The following is a 15,443-nucleotide window of genomic DNA, read 5'->3' on the forward strand; positions in this document are numbered from 1 at the left end:
TCTCCAACAGTTTGCCTACCACTGACGTCAAGCTCATAGGTCTATAATTCCCTGGATTATCCCTGCTACCCTTCTTAAACAAAGGGACAACATTAGCAATTCTCCAGTCCTCCGGGACCTCACCCGTGCTCAAGGATGCTGCAAAGATACCTGTTAAGGCCCCAGCTATTTCATCCCTCGTTTCCCTCAGAAACCTGGGATAGATGCCATCCGGACCTGGGGACTTATCCACCTTAATGCCTTTTAGAATACCCAAAACTTCCCCCTTTCTTATGCCGACTTGACCTAGAGTATTTAAACATCCATCCCTAGTCTCAACATCCGTCATGTCCCTCTCCTTGGTGAATACCGATGCAAAGTACTCATTAAGAATCTCACCCATTTCCTCTGACTCCACGCATAAATTCCTTCTTTTGTCTTTGAGTGGGCCAATCCTTTCTCTAGTTACCCTCTTGCTCCTTATATACGAATAAAAGGCTTTGGGATTTTCCTTAACCCTGTTAGCCAAAGATATTTCATGACCCCTTTTAGCCCTCTGAAATAGTTTCCTTTTGAAGTTTTAGTTGAGGATAATTACATCAACTAAAATTATATTTTAAATAAATGCGAAGCATGTTCTTGCATTTTGTGAACGGAAGCTGTATCTTTGAGTATTGCATTTAAAGTACCCAATGGTGACATTTTAAATGAATGGAATCTTCCAGCTAAACAAGGCTTCTCTTCTACAAGGGAATTAATTTCATGAGAGTTGAGTTTTAAAACCATCTAATCAAGTTACACAATCAACTGATCTTAGGAGAAGTGTAGATTTGAAGGGGAGTTAGTTTGCTCTGATTTTTTTTATGTTTAATAATTAATTGAGAACTATGTTCTTTAAAAGTGGATATAATGAATAAAAATAATTCCTTGCACTTGTGCGCACATCTCGTGTGTATCACCAAGACTTTAATGGAGACGTAAATCATCTGAACTGTCATGTCAATTGCAGTGCACACCGCTGGTTCCAGAAACAAAGCCTTGACTTGCTGATTACTAATCGAGGGGGGGGTTGCGACCTTCTCATTGTCATTCATCTTTGCATATATTAACATTTACTCTTCCCATACTTAACCTGCCCCCTTGCATATCTCTCCAGAAAACTAGAAAACTTATCATGAAGCGTAATGGCTTTAAAAATGTTTTAATGCATACTTTGAGGAAATAATAGTGTCCTCTTCTAGCAGACACTTTCTAAGCTCACGGTATTTGCTTTACTGCAGATGTCCAATCGTTTTTCACCTTAACATTCACCCATTAGTAACCTTGAATCCTCCATGCCAAATTGTTGGCATGAAGTGGGAACCTCCGAGAGAGATTCCCTAGCACATATTTGGCTTGCGTACAATCCTATACTGAGGAACCAGCCAATTATTTTCTTTGTGGCTGGTTCCAGTCAATGATAAACTCCAGAATGCTGATTAATCATGTTAATTCCATTGAATGGCATTGCTGAGGTAGTTAAATTCTCCTGCTGGAGATAGTTATTTCTTCTCATTTGCATGGTGCAAAATATTACTTAATGCTACTTATCAGCGTAAGCCTGAATGTCAGCTAGATCTTTCTGCATGCAGGCATGGAATGCGTTATTATCTTGGGAATTGCAAATTAATTGAACACTTTGCAATCATCAATAAACATCCTCACTCTGATCTTATAATGAAGGGAGGGACGGACGTTAGTGAAGCAACTGAAGATGTCTGGGAATATGATGCTGTCCTTCGGAACTCCTGCAATGATTATCTGCTCGGGTTACTTATCGGTGCCCTTTGTCATCGTGCCAGTCAAAAGAAAACCAATGATGTCTGGGTCACATTCTGGTGTGTGAGCTCCTAGCCATACTTTTGAATGACATCTCCAGCTAGCTGTTCTGCTTCGTTTTAAACTTTTTACACAATTCTTCTTTTGTTCTGCTCCTGCAAGCTTGTCCATGCCCTCGCTGAAAATAAACCCTTGTCTGTTGCACTTGCAGAATTTCTGCACTCAATGACAGTAGCATATAGGAGAGATTTGAAGGTATAAAGACATTTTTTTTTAAACATAGCCAAGCAGAAGAATCATTTGGTTTCTGGTCTTTCAAATTTACTTTCTCCATTTTCTCCCTTCATTGTTATTTTTCCCCTTTTAAAAAAAAATGGTAAATGTATTCTCCTTATGCTGTTCTCTGTTGAGAGTTGTTGCTAACTTTTGCCTTAGTTTAATTGCTCTGTTTTATCACCTTTGCTCTTGAGTCGCCAGGTATCTTTATGATACCGCCACGTGGTTCAAGTCCAAGTAATGATCAATAATCCAATACACCGCTTAGTAAGATTTAAATCAAAGCACATTTATTATACACAGTAATCACTACTCATGTACAAATTCTACGTCTAAGCTACTTCTACAGCTAACAGGCCAATACTTAACTTGGAACTGGCCCACCAGGTCAGGGAAACAAATGGCCTTTCGTTCGGGTTCTGAGCCTGCGGGATTCGGAGTTGGTACAGATTGGTAGCTAGGAGCGCCTATCTCGTAGCGAGCGTTGAAGTAAGACTTACTGGATATCGGTGGCGGCTGAACCGGTCACTGTCAAGGGTTGGTTCGCGTTGCTGAGTGACCCGGTCAAGAAGAACGATTTGAACTTGGGCTTAATTCTTATAGTCCCCAGGGGCTTCCAGCCTTTCGGGGCGGACCCTGTACCTGGTTCCAAGTGATTGGACTTTGTCCCAATCACTTGGTTCGATTTTCTCCAATGCTGGAGCGGTACCCTGATCGATGGGTGGTCCTGATGTGGTCGTTCACCTCCTTTTGTGTAGGCTTCTGCCGGCGCCAAAGAGTCTGGTTTTGCTTTGTGTCTAAATGTTGCTCATTGTTCCTGGGGATTGCTCATTAGTATGCAGATGGCTGTGTTTTGTTATGCTGATGGTTGCTGGTATCGATCTTGTCTGGCCTTTCCAGAGGTAAATACACAGTCAACCTGCAGCTGCTCGTTTGTGTCCTGTTGGCTGACTTTCCCATCAGCCTTTGCCGTTCGCCATTTTAAATCGGGAGTTAGCCATTTTAAGTGGCTACAGAGTGCAGCCAAGAGCCTACCACAGGGTTTTAGCAACACAGCTTTTGGACCAGCGCTGGAAAGCTTCAAATGTCTAGGAGGACGGCTCCTGTTTTTATTTGCTGCTTTTTCTCCTCTTTGCAGTGTACACTGAGGTTAGGAAGTTACTGAGCAGGGAGTCATGGACATGAATCTGCATGCTCCCACTCAATGCTGTATGTTGACTTGGTTAGATTAATGTTAAAAATCTATTTATAAACTTTGATTTAAAATGACTAGCTAAGCAAACTGTGGCCCCAACTGCTTTTCCCTGCATGACTGTATCTTCCACATCAAAACCAAACAACTAGTATCAAACCAACTGATATTTTCTTCCTCTCTTTCCTTGGGTCTGTTCTATCATTGCCTATTCTATCCTTGTGTCTTTACCCCCTACCTACATAGTGCTCTGATTACCTCTGCCTTTCGTTCATTAAAGAGATCATAGAATCATTACAGTGCAGAAGGAGTCTATTCGGCCCATTGAGTCTGTACCGACCCTCCGAAAGAGCACCCTACCTAGGTCCACGTCCCCACCCTATCCCGTAACACAGTGAGTCCACCTAACCTTTTTGGACACTAACGGCAATTTAGCAGTGCCAGTCCATCTAACCTGCACATCTTTGGACTGTGGGGGGGAAACTGGACAACCCTGAGGAAGCCCAAGCAGACATGGGGAGAATAGGCAAACTCCACACAGTTACCCAAGGTCGGAATCGAACCCGGGTCCTTGGTGCTGTGAGGCAGCAGTGCCAACCACTGAGTGATTATCATTTTCAATTGTTTTGAAATACTTTAAATGAAAATAGATTAAGTGGTATGAAACCTGGTGGTATGGGTTTAATGGACTATTGATTTCCAAACAGTTTTGCTCCATAAAACGAGTGACATTCTTTTTTCAGAGCACATCCTGCTGTGTCAGATGAGCAATCAATTAAAGCTGAAACTACTGCTATAGAGAACTTGGCAGAAATGAAGAAAGCTGAAGCGCCGCTGTTTTCCCATTCTGTGATTGTTCCTCGCGCCCCTGCAAACTCTTTTCAACTTGAAGCAGACCTCCGGAAACTGAAAAATTATCCAGAAATGTTACATAAATACTTAAAGGTAAACCCAGAAGCATTTAATCTATCTGTTGTGAAACTGTGTTTTGATTTTCACTTTAGAATATCTTCCAGCGTAATTCTTTTGAGAAAATGTAGCTGTAATTGACAAGTATAAATCCGTTTCTGAAGAGACTTGAGGGTGATCTTCGCAAGTACATCAAAGTTACAAGGATTTGTGACGGTGAACAGTAAACTATTGCATTTAATCGGTGACAACCACATGTAAATTTAGGATTAGTACTTGAAATGTTTTAAAGGGTTTCTTTTAATCTCAGAAACTTGGTATACATTACCACAAGTTGAAGCTAATTCATCAAGTTTAAGAGGGAGTTGATAAACACATTTTAAAAAATTAAGTTGTGTGGAAATGTGCAGGAAAATGGTACTAGGTAGCTGGAGTGTGGAGTTAACCGTGGAACTGACATGGCTGTCATTCTTGCTCAAATTTATTTTTGATTCTTCAACTTGTTTTCAAATTCAGTACATTTTGTGTGTAAAACGTCAGTTGCTGAACAGCATATTACATTGGTTGATTGTTCCATCACTTTTCACCGTTTTAATTAAAAAGCATCCCTTCATATTTATGTTTTGGAGATTGTCCCTGTGTCTGATCAGGAGGTGTTGCTTTACTCAACAGTATCCATTGGTGCCGGGGGTTCTAGGGCAGATCAAGTCATGACTTTGTCAGCTTGAGCCTGGATTTTCCACAGGCCCCGATTCCGTTCTTCTAGCCAACAACTGGTCTGCATGTCTCCTCCAAATAACCTGATCCCTGATCTGGACAGTATAAGAGACCGGTTAAGTGCAAGGATTGTGGCTGGAACCCATTTTTCCCTGTGGAGTAATTCCTAGTCAAAACTCCTGTCTGTGGTGGAAAACAATGCTTTGCCTTTTCCGCCATTCCCTTTGTACTTGCTGTTGTACAATTTCTTTAATTTTCGGAGGTTTCAACAGATTGAACACAGAAGGTAAATAGCTGGCTTTTAAAGCAGACCAAGGCAGGCCAGCAGCACGGTTCAATTCCGGTACCGGCCTCCACGAACAGGCGCCGGAATGTGGCGACTAGGGGCTTTTCACAGTAACTTCATTTGAAGCCTACTTGTGACAAGCAATTTTTATTTTTTTTATTTTAAAAAAAATTTTTTTTTCATTTCATTTATTTTCGTCATTAGTAATGCAGGAGAGGTCTTGATTGTGGTATGTGCAGTATTCCTCAACACCAGTAGAAAATTGTTAAGATATTTGAGCAGCAAACGTTGTTCTCTGGTTACTGTCAAATAGTTTGGACAAAATGTTCTGCGACTCCACGAATAGCAGGGTGGTACGGTAAGGACACAATACATTGAATGACAGTCTCTTGTAAGAAACGTTCGAATTCTTGAGACAAATTGTCGCTTACCAGTTGTTCAGGGAATCCAAAACAACTAAACACTTCTAGTTTCTCTGAGGAGGTGGATTTCATCACAATGACCTCTGGCCATTTAGTGTGAGCATTGACCATTTCCACAAACAGGTGATCTTCAAAATATCCTGCAAAATCCACACGCATGCATTGCCAAGCCTCTTCATTCCCATGGATGCAGCAGTGCTAAGAGTGGCAGCTTGTAAGGTTCCTTACAAGTTCTAGTTTTGTCTTCATTTTCATGTCTAGTCCATGCCAGCAGAAGTAGCTTCCCGCAATATCCTTCATGCCTATGAATCCGCAATGACCCCCGTACTTATCAAACACCTGTTTCCTCAATGGTGGTGGAATAATCACTCTGAGCCCCCATAGAAGTAATCTTGACTGTACTGACAGCTCCAATTTCCTGGCGTAGTAGGGTTTCAGATTCAGTGCTATTTTCGAGTCGTCCATCGTAATAACATATCATAACTTCTGAGAGCATCGGATCGCTCCGAGTGTGTTTCCTCATTTGTTTAGAAGTGACTGGTATGTGGAGATATTCCATTTGAGCAGTCTTGACTATCTCGCAGTGGTAATCTTTAAAGTCCCATCTGCATTACCATATGGGCTTGACTGTTGGCACTTAATGGTCTAAGTATGTGTGAACAAAAGCAATGCCCATCTTTGCATTCTGCTTACGGAATTCCCCTGCGTGGTCCAAAAATGGTAGTCAATGTATGGTTGTCCGTCAACAATTTGAACTTCCTTCTGAACAGGTATTGATGGAATTTCTTTACTCCAAAAATAATCCCTATACTTCCCTTTCAATCTGGAATTACTTTCAACTTTGCTTTGGCTTCTCGGCCTAATTGACTTGAGCAATGGGTCTTTCTTCACCCGATGGCATGATGTGAGAGACCACTGTTCATCCAGCATTAAGGAGATGCATCGCAAGCCAGCTGTAAGGATAAAGTAGAATTAAAATGCGCGAGAAATGCTTCTTTGGCTTGCACGAAAATATTATTGCATTGATCCTTCCACTTCTTGTTCTGGTTATGTAATGGTTTCAGAATTGTTGCCAAGTTTGGGACAAATCGTCCATTGTAGTTCAACAATCCCAGGAAGGAGCATAACTGGCTAGCATTCTGAGGTGCAGGCACCTCTGTCATGGTTTTAACCTTTGAAGGAGAATTGTGAAGGCCAGTGGGTAAATCACATGTCCCAAATACTCAACGGAGGATTGCAAGAACTCTCTTGTCTTTTTGGACTCTCAGACCATAGTCTCTCAATTTCTGAAGAGTGTCACCCAGATTTTGAAGTGTTGTTCCTCCTCTCTTCCAGTGACTAGGATGTCGCCCAGATAACACTCGGGATCTGATCTATTGCTCTTTGAAACATTGCAGTAACTGATTGACACCAAATGGCAAACTTTGGTACCAGAATAAGCCTTTGTGTCACAATTGTCAGAAACTCCTGTAATTTCTTGTCCACATTCTTCTATAAGTAGGCTAGGCTCAGCTCAATTTTGCTGAAATGCTGGCCTGCTGTCATCATGCAGGTACAACACCACCTGGCACTGCATCTCTTTTATTGAATTAGTTTTTTTTTTATTTTAAATTTGCAACTGTTTTTAGCCTTTCTAGTCTTTCATTTTATTTTCTCTTTTCACCTTTAATCTGAAAGTAATTTAGAATAGGTAATGCAAATTAGCGATTACTTACCAGCCTACGTTTTCCTATGATGTCACTCCAGGATTGTTTTTCGAACTCCGCCCGCTGCGTGTTCCTCGCAGTTCCCGCTCTTGTTACATCTCCGCTCCCACTCTTGCCTTGACTCTTGGCACTCAGAGCAAAATGGCACTCCATGCGAGGCACTGAACAAGCTGTTTTTATACCTCAGCCTGAGCTTCCCCTCCTTAAAGAAACAGGTCTGAGCTGGTTTACTAACTGTCCTAATTGACTTTCCTGGCTAGTCCCACCATGGAGCCTTCAAGTAATTTATGTTAAATATAAAAAAGATTAAGGTGACTTCCGGTGGCATGGGCGAGCAAGGCGACCGCAACAACAAGAGCTCCCACCGGTGGCTGCGATACGCGGCGATTTTGGGGAAATCCCCGAGTTCTCGCGCACTCCCCGACTTTCGTCGGCCTTTGGGGCCACCACGAGCAGCCAGCGGGGCCAGTTTAAAAATCGGTGAAGAACCCCGCGCGGGTGTCGGGCGGCGGGGGCTGAGGCGCCGGGCCCGGCGCGGCAGGTTAGAGCAGTGGGGGCGGAGCTACGAGGAGGCCGAGTTGGCAGGCCCGAGGCCAGGGCACTATGTAGGGAGGGTGCTCCACGTCGGATGGCTCCCACCTAGGAAGAAGAAAAAAGGTTGAAGCCTGGTCTCATGGGAACTCTGGGTGAATGCAGAGGAGAAAGAAAGAAGGTTTAAGGAAGTTTGGTAAGTTGTTTTTTTTTTTTTTTTCTCTTCCCTTTTTTAAAAAAAAAAAGAATGTCAGATTGATGAAGGACAGGAGGGGGAAGGGGGAGAGAGGAGAAAAGAAAGAAGATAAAAAAACAATAAGCCGCTAAAGGATGCGAAGAGCAGCGTCGAAGAAAGGAGGAAACGCGGGTTCGCCGCCGAAGGAGAAGACGAGCAAAAGTGTTGACAGGATGGCGGAAGCTGAACTGCAAGGTGGAGCCGCACTACTTACGGTGGAGAAGATGACCGAGGTGATGGCGGTGGAGCTGGAAAACAGTTTGTGAGGCACATGGAGGCCTTGAGGAAAGAGACGGCGGTCGTGTTGAGGTCATTGGCGGAGGAGACAATCGGCCCGATGAGGGTGGAGGTGGCAAAGGCATCGGCCGAGGTGAGAGAGAAGGGTGAGAAGATGAAGGAGGTGGAGGAGGCCTTGACACGACACAGCGACCAGGTCACCTCGATGGGGGACGAGCTGCGGAGGGTGGTGGAGGTTAACAGAGGACTCCGAGCAAAGCTGGAAGACTTGGAAAACCGCTCCAGGCGGCACAATTTGAGAATTGTCGGCTTGCCCGAAGGAACAGCGGGCCCAAGGCCAACGCAATACTTCGCTAAGAAGTTGGCAGAGCTGATGGGGGGAGGGTGAGAGCCTCACCCTGTACGAGCTAGACCGAGCTCACCGGTCATTAAGGCCGAAGCCCAAAGTGAATGAGCCGCCAAGGGCAATAATTATCTGCTTCCATAAGTTTTGCATGAAGGAGAAGGTATTAAGCTGGGCGAAGCAGGAGCGTGAGCTGCTGTGGGATGGTACTGCGGTTCGGATCTACCAGGACTTGACGGTGGAGTTGGCAAAAAGACAAGCGGCGTTTGGGCGAGTGAAGACGGCTTTGTACAAGAAGGGGGTGCGATTTGGTGTGGTGTACCCGGCAAAGTTGAGAGTAACATATAACGCCAAAGACTTTTATTTTGAGACAGCAGAGGCGGCTGAGACGTTCGTGAGGGCAGAAGGCTTGGGACAGATGTGAAGAGCGGAACTGGAAGAGAGACTGTGGACTGCGTTTGAGCGGCTGGAAAATGTACAAATGTTACAACTTTCTTTTTACTGATTTGTATTGAAATTTACTTCTCTTTGCATTGTTAGAGTTCAAGTTAATGGCGTTCTGTGTTGCGACGGTTAAATGTTATGTTCGTGAATTGTAGGGGTTGGATTGTTGGGTTTGTTTTGGTGTTTCTTTCTCTGGGACTGGGTGGAAGGGGGCGAGAGGTCTTGGCGGGGGGAGCCACCTCCGCTAGCTAACTAAAGTCAGTTAGTGAACAGGGGTGAGGTAAGAGGAGGGCTGTGGACGTTGGAGCCTGGATAGCAGGCTTCAATGGGCCTACGAGGCGAGCAAGAGGGGGTGGAGGGATGGATGTTGGGGGATGTTTTTGTAGGGGGGGGTTCTTGGGAGGGGGGGGAGGGGTTCGATGTTAACAATGGACAGGGGCGGGTCAGGCTTATGGGACAGGGCCAGGTGGTATGGTGATGGTGGATAAGAAAGGTGGGGGGGGGGGTGAGAGACCCCAGTAAGGATAGTCACGTGGAATGTGAGAGGGTTAAGAGGTCCGGTTTGAAAGCCGATGTGGCAATGCTGCAGGAGACTCACTTGAGGGTGAAGGACCAGGTGAGACTTAAAAAGGGCTGGGTAAGCCAAGTGCTTCACTCTGGATTTGATGGAAGGGCTCGAGGGGTAGCGGTGTTGGTCAGCAAAAGGGTACGCTTCCGGATGGAGAAGGTGGTGGCAGATCAGGGGGGTAGATATGTGATTGTGGCAGGGGCGCTGGAGGGGAGATTAGTGGCGCTGTTAAGTGTATACGGTCCCAAATGGGACGATGTGGGATTCGCGAGGAAGGTGTTTGGGGCTATTCCCGACTTGGACACACATGAGCTGATTGTGGGGGAGGACTGGAACTTGGTGCAGGAGCCAAGGTTGGACAGATCACGGCCGCGCTCGCTGGTCCCATCAGGGTGGGCGAAGGCACTGGCTGGGCTAATGGTGGAAATGGGAGGGGTCAACCCTTGGAGGTTCCTGCACCCAAGGGAACGGGAGTACTCGTTTTTCTCAGGGTCCATAAGGTATACTCGCGGATCGACTTTTTTGTGGTGGGGAAGGCTTTGCTGGCTGGAGTTAAGGGGTCGGAATACTCTGCAATTGCAGTGTCAGATCACGCTCCACATTGGGTGGATATGGTGCTGGAGAAGGGTGCAGCGCAGAGACCGGGGTGGAAACTGGATGTGGGGCTTTTGGGGAACCAAGTGTTCTGTGAGAAAATTGAAACGGTAATTAAGGAATATGTAGGTTTCAATTGTACGGGTGAGGTGTCGAAGGCAGTCGTCTGGGAGGCTCTAAAGGCGGTGGTGAGGGGTAAGGTAATTTTGTTTAAGGCCAGGGTGGAGAAAGAGGAGAGGTTGGAGTGGCAGAGGGTAACAGATGAGATGTTGGAGGTAGATAGGAGGTATGCAGAGGATGGGGACCCGGCGAAGCTGGAAAAGAGGAAGGAACTACAGGCGAGCTTCGACCGACTGTCCACCAGGAAGGCGGTGCGCCAACTGAGACGAGCAAGGGGTGCAGTTTATGAACATGGAGATATGTTAGCAGGTCAGCTCCGGAGGGAGGCAGCTGCAAGGGAAATTCTTCAGGTGAAGGATAGGGCAGGGAAGTTGGTGGTGGCTCCAGTGCTGATGAACAAGGTTTTTTTATGAAGGGTTGTACAAGTCAGAGCCACCCGAGGGAGACCGTGAGATACAGGAATTTCTAGATGGGTTGGAGTACCCGAGGCTAGGGGAGGGGAACAGGGCCACATTAGAAGGAGCAATAGTGGAGCAGGAGATAAAGGATGCGATTGGGAGGATGCAGTCCGGGAAGGTGGCAGGGCTGGATGGGTTTCCGGTGGAATATTATAAGAAATTTAAGGATAGATTGGCACCCCTGATGGTGGGGATGTTTCAGGAGGCGATAGGGAAGGGGGGTGTTGCCGCAAACCTTGGGGCAGGCATCGATTTCACTGTTGCTAAAATAGATACGGATCTGATGGAGTGTGGGTCGTATCGGCCCATATCACTTCTGAATGTGGACGCAAAAGTATTGGCGAAGGTACTGGCGGGTAGGCTGGATGAGTGCCTCCCGAAGGTGACAGGGGAGGATCAGACGGGGTTCATGAAAGGGAGGCAGCTGTTTTCGAACATTAGGAGGGTTTTAAACGTTGATGTGGCACCGGCGGAAGGGAAGGAAACGGAGGTAGTTGTGGCATTGGATGCCGAGAAGGCGTTCGATCGGGTAGAATGGGGGTACCTGATGGCAGTGCTGGAGCGGTTTGGGATTGGACCAAGGTTTGTGAACTGGGTAAAGCTATTATATAAGGAGCCGAAGGCGAGTGTCTGCACAAATAATATCAGTTCAAGATACTTTTCTCTCCACCGTGGGACGAGACAGGGATGTCCTCCATGCTGTTTGCACTTGCAATTGAGCCGTTGGCCATCGCATTGAGAAGTTCGGGAGCATGGAAAGGAAGAGTGTGGGGGGGGGATAGAGCATAGGGTGTCCTTATATGCTGACCACTTACTGCTGTATGTGTCGGAACCGAGTGCGTCAATAGGAGGAATATTGGAGTTGCTGCGGGTATTTGGGTCTTTCTCAGGGTACAAGTTGAACCTGGACAAGAATGAGTACTTTGTGGTGTCTCGGTCGGGGGTGGGGGCAGGGGTGAGGGGCCTGCCATTCCGTAGAGCAGGGACTCATTTTAGGTATTTGGGGGTGCAGGTTGCCCGGGAGTGGGGGAGGCTTCACTGGTACAACATCACGAGTTTGGGGAGAGTGAAAGCCGATCTGGTAAGGTGGGACGGCCTTCCTCTGTCACTGGCGGGTCGGGTACAGGCGGTTAAAATGAATGTGTTGCCGCGATTCCTGTTTATTTTTCAATGCCTACCGATTTTCCTGCCAAAGTCTTTTTTCAGGGAGATTGAGGGAAGGATTACCTCATTCATATGGGGAGGGAAGGTGGCCAGAGTGAGAAAGGTGCTGCTACAGAGGGAAAGGCAGGCAGGGGGTTTGGGTCTCCCGAACCTGTTGTACTACTACTGGGCGGCTAATGTGGAGAAGGTGCGGAGCTGGGTCAAAGGGGTTGATTCTCAGTGGGTCAGAATGGAGGAGAGTTTGTGCAGGGGGTCGGGGCTGAAGGCACTAGCAACAGCGCCGCTCCCGATAGCTCCGGGGAAATATTCAGGGAGTCCGGTAATAATGAAATGAAATGAAATAAATCGCTTATTGTCACAAGTACGCTTCAATAAAGTTACTGTGAAAAGCCCCTAGTCGCCACATTCCGGCGCCTGTTCGGGGAGGCTGGTACGGGAATTGAACCGTGCTGCTGGCCTGCTTGGTCTGCTTTAAAAGCCAGCGATTTAGCCCAGTGTGCTAAACCAACCCCTAGTGTCAGTTTCGCCAACACTTCGGGTTGGGTTTAGAGTCAAGGGAAATGCCGATTCGGGGGAACCACAGATTTGAGCCAGGGAGGTGGGATGGAAGTTTTCGGAAATGGGGAGAGAAGGGGATTAAGACGCTAAAAGATTTGTTTCTTCGGGGTCGGTTTGCAGGATTGAGGAAGCTGGAAGCGAAGTATGGGCTAGAGCAGGGAGAAGTGTTTAGGTACATGCAGGTTCGGGATTTTGCCAGGAAGGAGATACAGAGCTTCCCAGAGGAACCGGCCTCCACATTGCTGGAGGAGGTGTTGACGACAAGGGGACTGGAGAAGGGGGCAGTGTCAGCGGTGTGCGGAGCTATTTTGGAAGAGGATAAGGCACCACTGGAAGGGATCAAAGCAAAGTGGGAGGAAGAGCTGGGAGAGGTTATAAAGGAGGGGGTCTGGTGTGAGGTGCTCCGGAGAGTGAATGCCTCCACCTCATGTGCGAGGTTGGGACTGATACAGCTGAAGGTGGTATATAGAGCGCACCTCACGAGGGCGAGGATGAGCCGATTTTTTTGAAGTAGAGGATGTGTGTGAGCGTTGCGGGGGCAGGCCCGCTAATCACGTTCATATGTTTTGGTCCTGTCCAAAGCTAGGGGAGTACTAGAAGGAGGTGTTTAGGGTAATTTCCAAGGTGGTGCGTGTGAAACTGGACCCGGGTCCCCAGGAGGCCATATTCGAGGTGTCGGACCAGCCAGGGTTGGAAATGGGTGCGGAGGCAGATATCATAGCCTTCGCCTCGTTGATTACCCGAAGGCGGATCCTGCTGGGATGGAGAGCAGCCTCTCCACCCAGTGCCCTGGTGTGGTGAGGGGACCTGTTGGAATACTTGACCCTTGAGAAGGTTAAGTTCGAACTGAGGGGAAGCTCGGAGGGGTTCTACAAGTCATGGGCACTATTTATTATGCACTTTCAAGAACTGGACAACATCGAACATTAGTTGGGGGGTGGGGGCGGGTAGGGTGGGGTGGGGGAGGGGGGCTGTGTAGATTAAGGGCGACTATGGGTAATCCCTGATTCCTTTTTGTCATTTGTTTATGTAAACATGCGGGCTGATGTTTGGGGGTTGGTGGGCGGATGGGACCGTTGTTATTATGGGGATTGACATATCTTGCTGATTATTGTTTATTGTTGATGGGTGTAAATGATGGAGAATAAAACATTTAAAAAAAAAAAAAGATTAAGATTAATTCTCTGAAATTCCTACTCTTACCTTAACTCTCAGCACTTGGAGTAAAATGATGTCACTGCCGGTGATACATTAATGCAACAGAGCTTCACTTGAGCTAATAAGAATTAATGTAAATGCATAACATGTATAAATGTACATGTATCTTATTGTAATACTGGGCATTAGAGAATTTAATGTTCCAAGTACACAGGAAACATGGATAAGGGAGGCTGCTTCCAGGTGTGCCCTATGTTACAATTTCAGGCTGCCGAGTGAAAGATGACACTAGCTTGCATAATATGCTTGTAGCCATATAGCCTCATTTCAAACTTATTCCAGTATTGGGAATTTGCTGCTTTTGGATTAATGGAGTTAAAACTTCAATACAATAATGTGGCTCATCCAGCACCAGTTCTGGTTGAGTACAGCAAATGTGTAGTTTTATTCAGATCTTGAAAGCATCCTTTAATGATTCCCTGGTAGAAAGTTGAGTTTGAAAAACCAAAACGCGTAATAAGCCCGTTTGTTCCTAACCACGCTAAGCTCCACTAGCTCCTATACCCCAACTGTAAAATACTCATCTTCTCTTTCAAATGCTTCCTAAGTCTTGTCCGAGCAGATTTAATCAATTTCTTACAGCTTCATGTTCCTGCATGAATCCTGTGCACGTCTGGAGCCGTACTGTTTTCATGCTTTTCAATGAGTAACTACCCCATTATCTTCAATAACTGGGCTACCTGGGAATCTCTGCTCTCTTCATACGTGTCACTTCCCTCCCTGATTTGAAAAGCTTCTTGAAACCTTGTCTCTCAAACTGTTCCTAAACCTTCCCCGGCCCCAATCGTCCAATTCAAATCTCCTTTGTATTTCTTCCTCTTCTGCTTGTGTTTTACTTAGATTTTAAGGTGTGTTGCTAACTTTTGGTTGGTTAAATTGGCTCTGTTTTATAACCTTTGCTCTCGAGTCGCCAGGTATCTTTATGATTCCGCCACGAGGTTCAAGTCCAAGTAATGATCAATTGCTCAATACACCGATTAGTAAGATTCAAATCAAAGCACATTTATTATACACATTAATCGCTACTCATGCACAAATTCTGCGTCTAAGCTACTTCTACGACTAACAGGCCTATACTTAGCTTCGGACTGGCCCACCAGGTCAGGGGAACAAATGGCCTTTTGTTCGGGTTCTGAGTCTGCGGGATTCTAAGTTGGTACGGATTGGTAGCTAGGAGCGCCAATCTCGTAGCGAGCATTGACTTGAGACTTACTGGATCTCGGCGGCAGTTGAACCGGTCACGGTCAAGGTTGGTTCGCGTTGCTGAGTGACCCGGTCAAGAAGAACGATTTGAACTTGGGGGCTTAACTTTATAGTCCCCAGGGGCTTCCCGCCTTTCGGGGCGGACCCTGTACCTGGTTCCAAGTGATTGGACTTCGTTCCAATCATTTGGTTTGATTTCTCCAATACTGGAGCGGTTCCCTGATCGATGGGCAGTCCTGAGGTGTCCGTTAACCTCTTTCGTGTTGGCTCCTGCTGGCGCCGTGGAGTCTGGCTTAGCATGTTTGTCCCAAATGTTGCGATTGTTCCCGGGGATTGCTCATCAGTATGTAGATGGCTGCTACATTATTATGCAGATGGCTGCTTGTATAGATGCTGTCTGGGCTTTGCAGAGTTTAATACACAGTAAACTTGCACCTGCTGGTTTCTGCCTGTGTTGGCTGAATT

At 46.4% G+C, this 15,443-nt stretch overlaps 1 protein-coding gene across 1 annotated transcript in view; it reads left to right on the top strand.

Moving 5' to 3' along the window:
- The window catches only part of rpap3 (RNA polymerase II associated protein 3), a 67,467-nt gene that overhangs the window by 43,719 nt on the left and 8,305 nt on the right, over nt 1-15,443 (top strand). Inside the window, exon 13 of the mRNA XM_072485045.1 lies at nt 4,009-4,210. Coding sequence (XP_072341146.1) covers nt 4,009-4,210 — 202 coding nt within the window. The remainder of the gene's footprint in view (nt 1-4,008; nt 4,211-15,443) is intronic.

This window comes from Scyliorhinus torazame, chromosome 19 (assembly GCF_047496885.1).
Source record: "Scyliorhinus torazame isolate Kashiwa2021f chromosome 19, sScyTor2.1, whole genome shotgun sequence".
Lineage (NCBI taxonomy): Eukaryota > Metazoa > Chordata > Chondrichthyes > Carcharhiniformes > Scyliorhinidae > Scyliorhinus > Scyliorhinus torazame.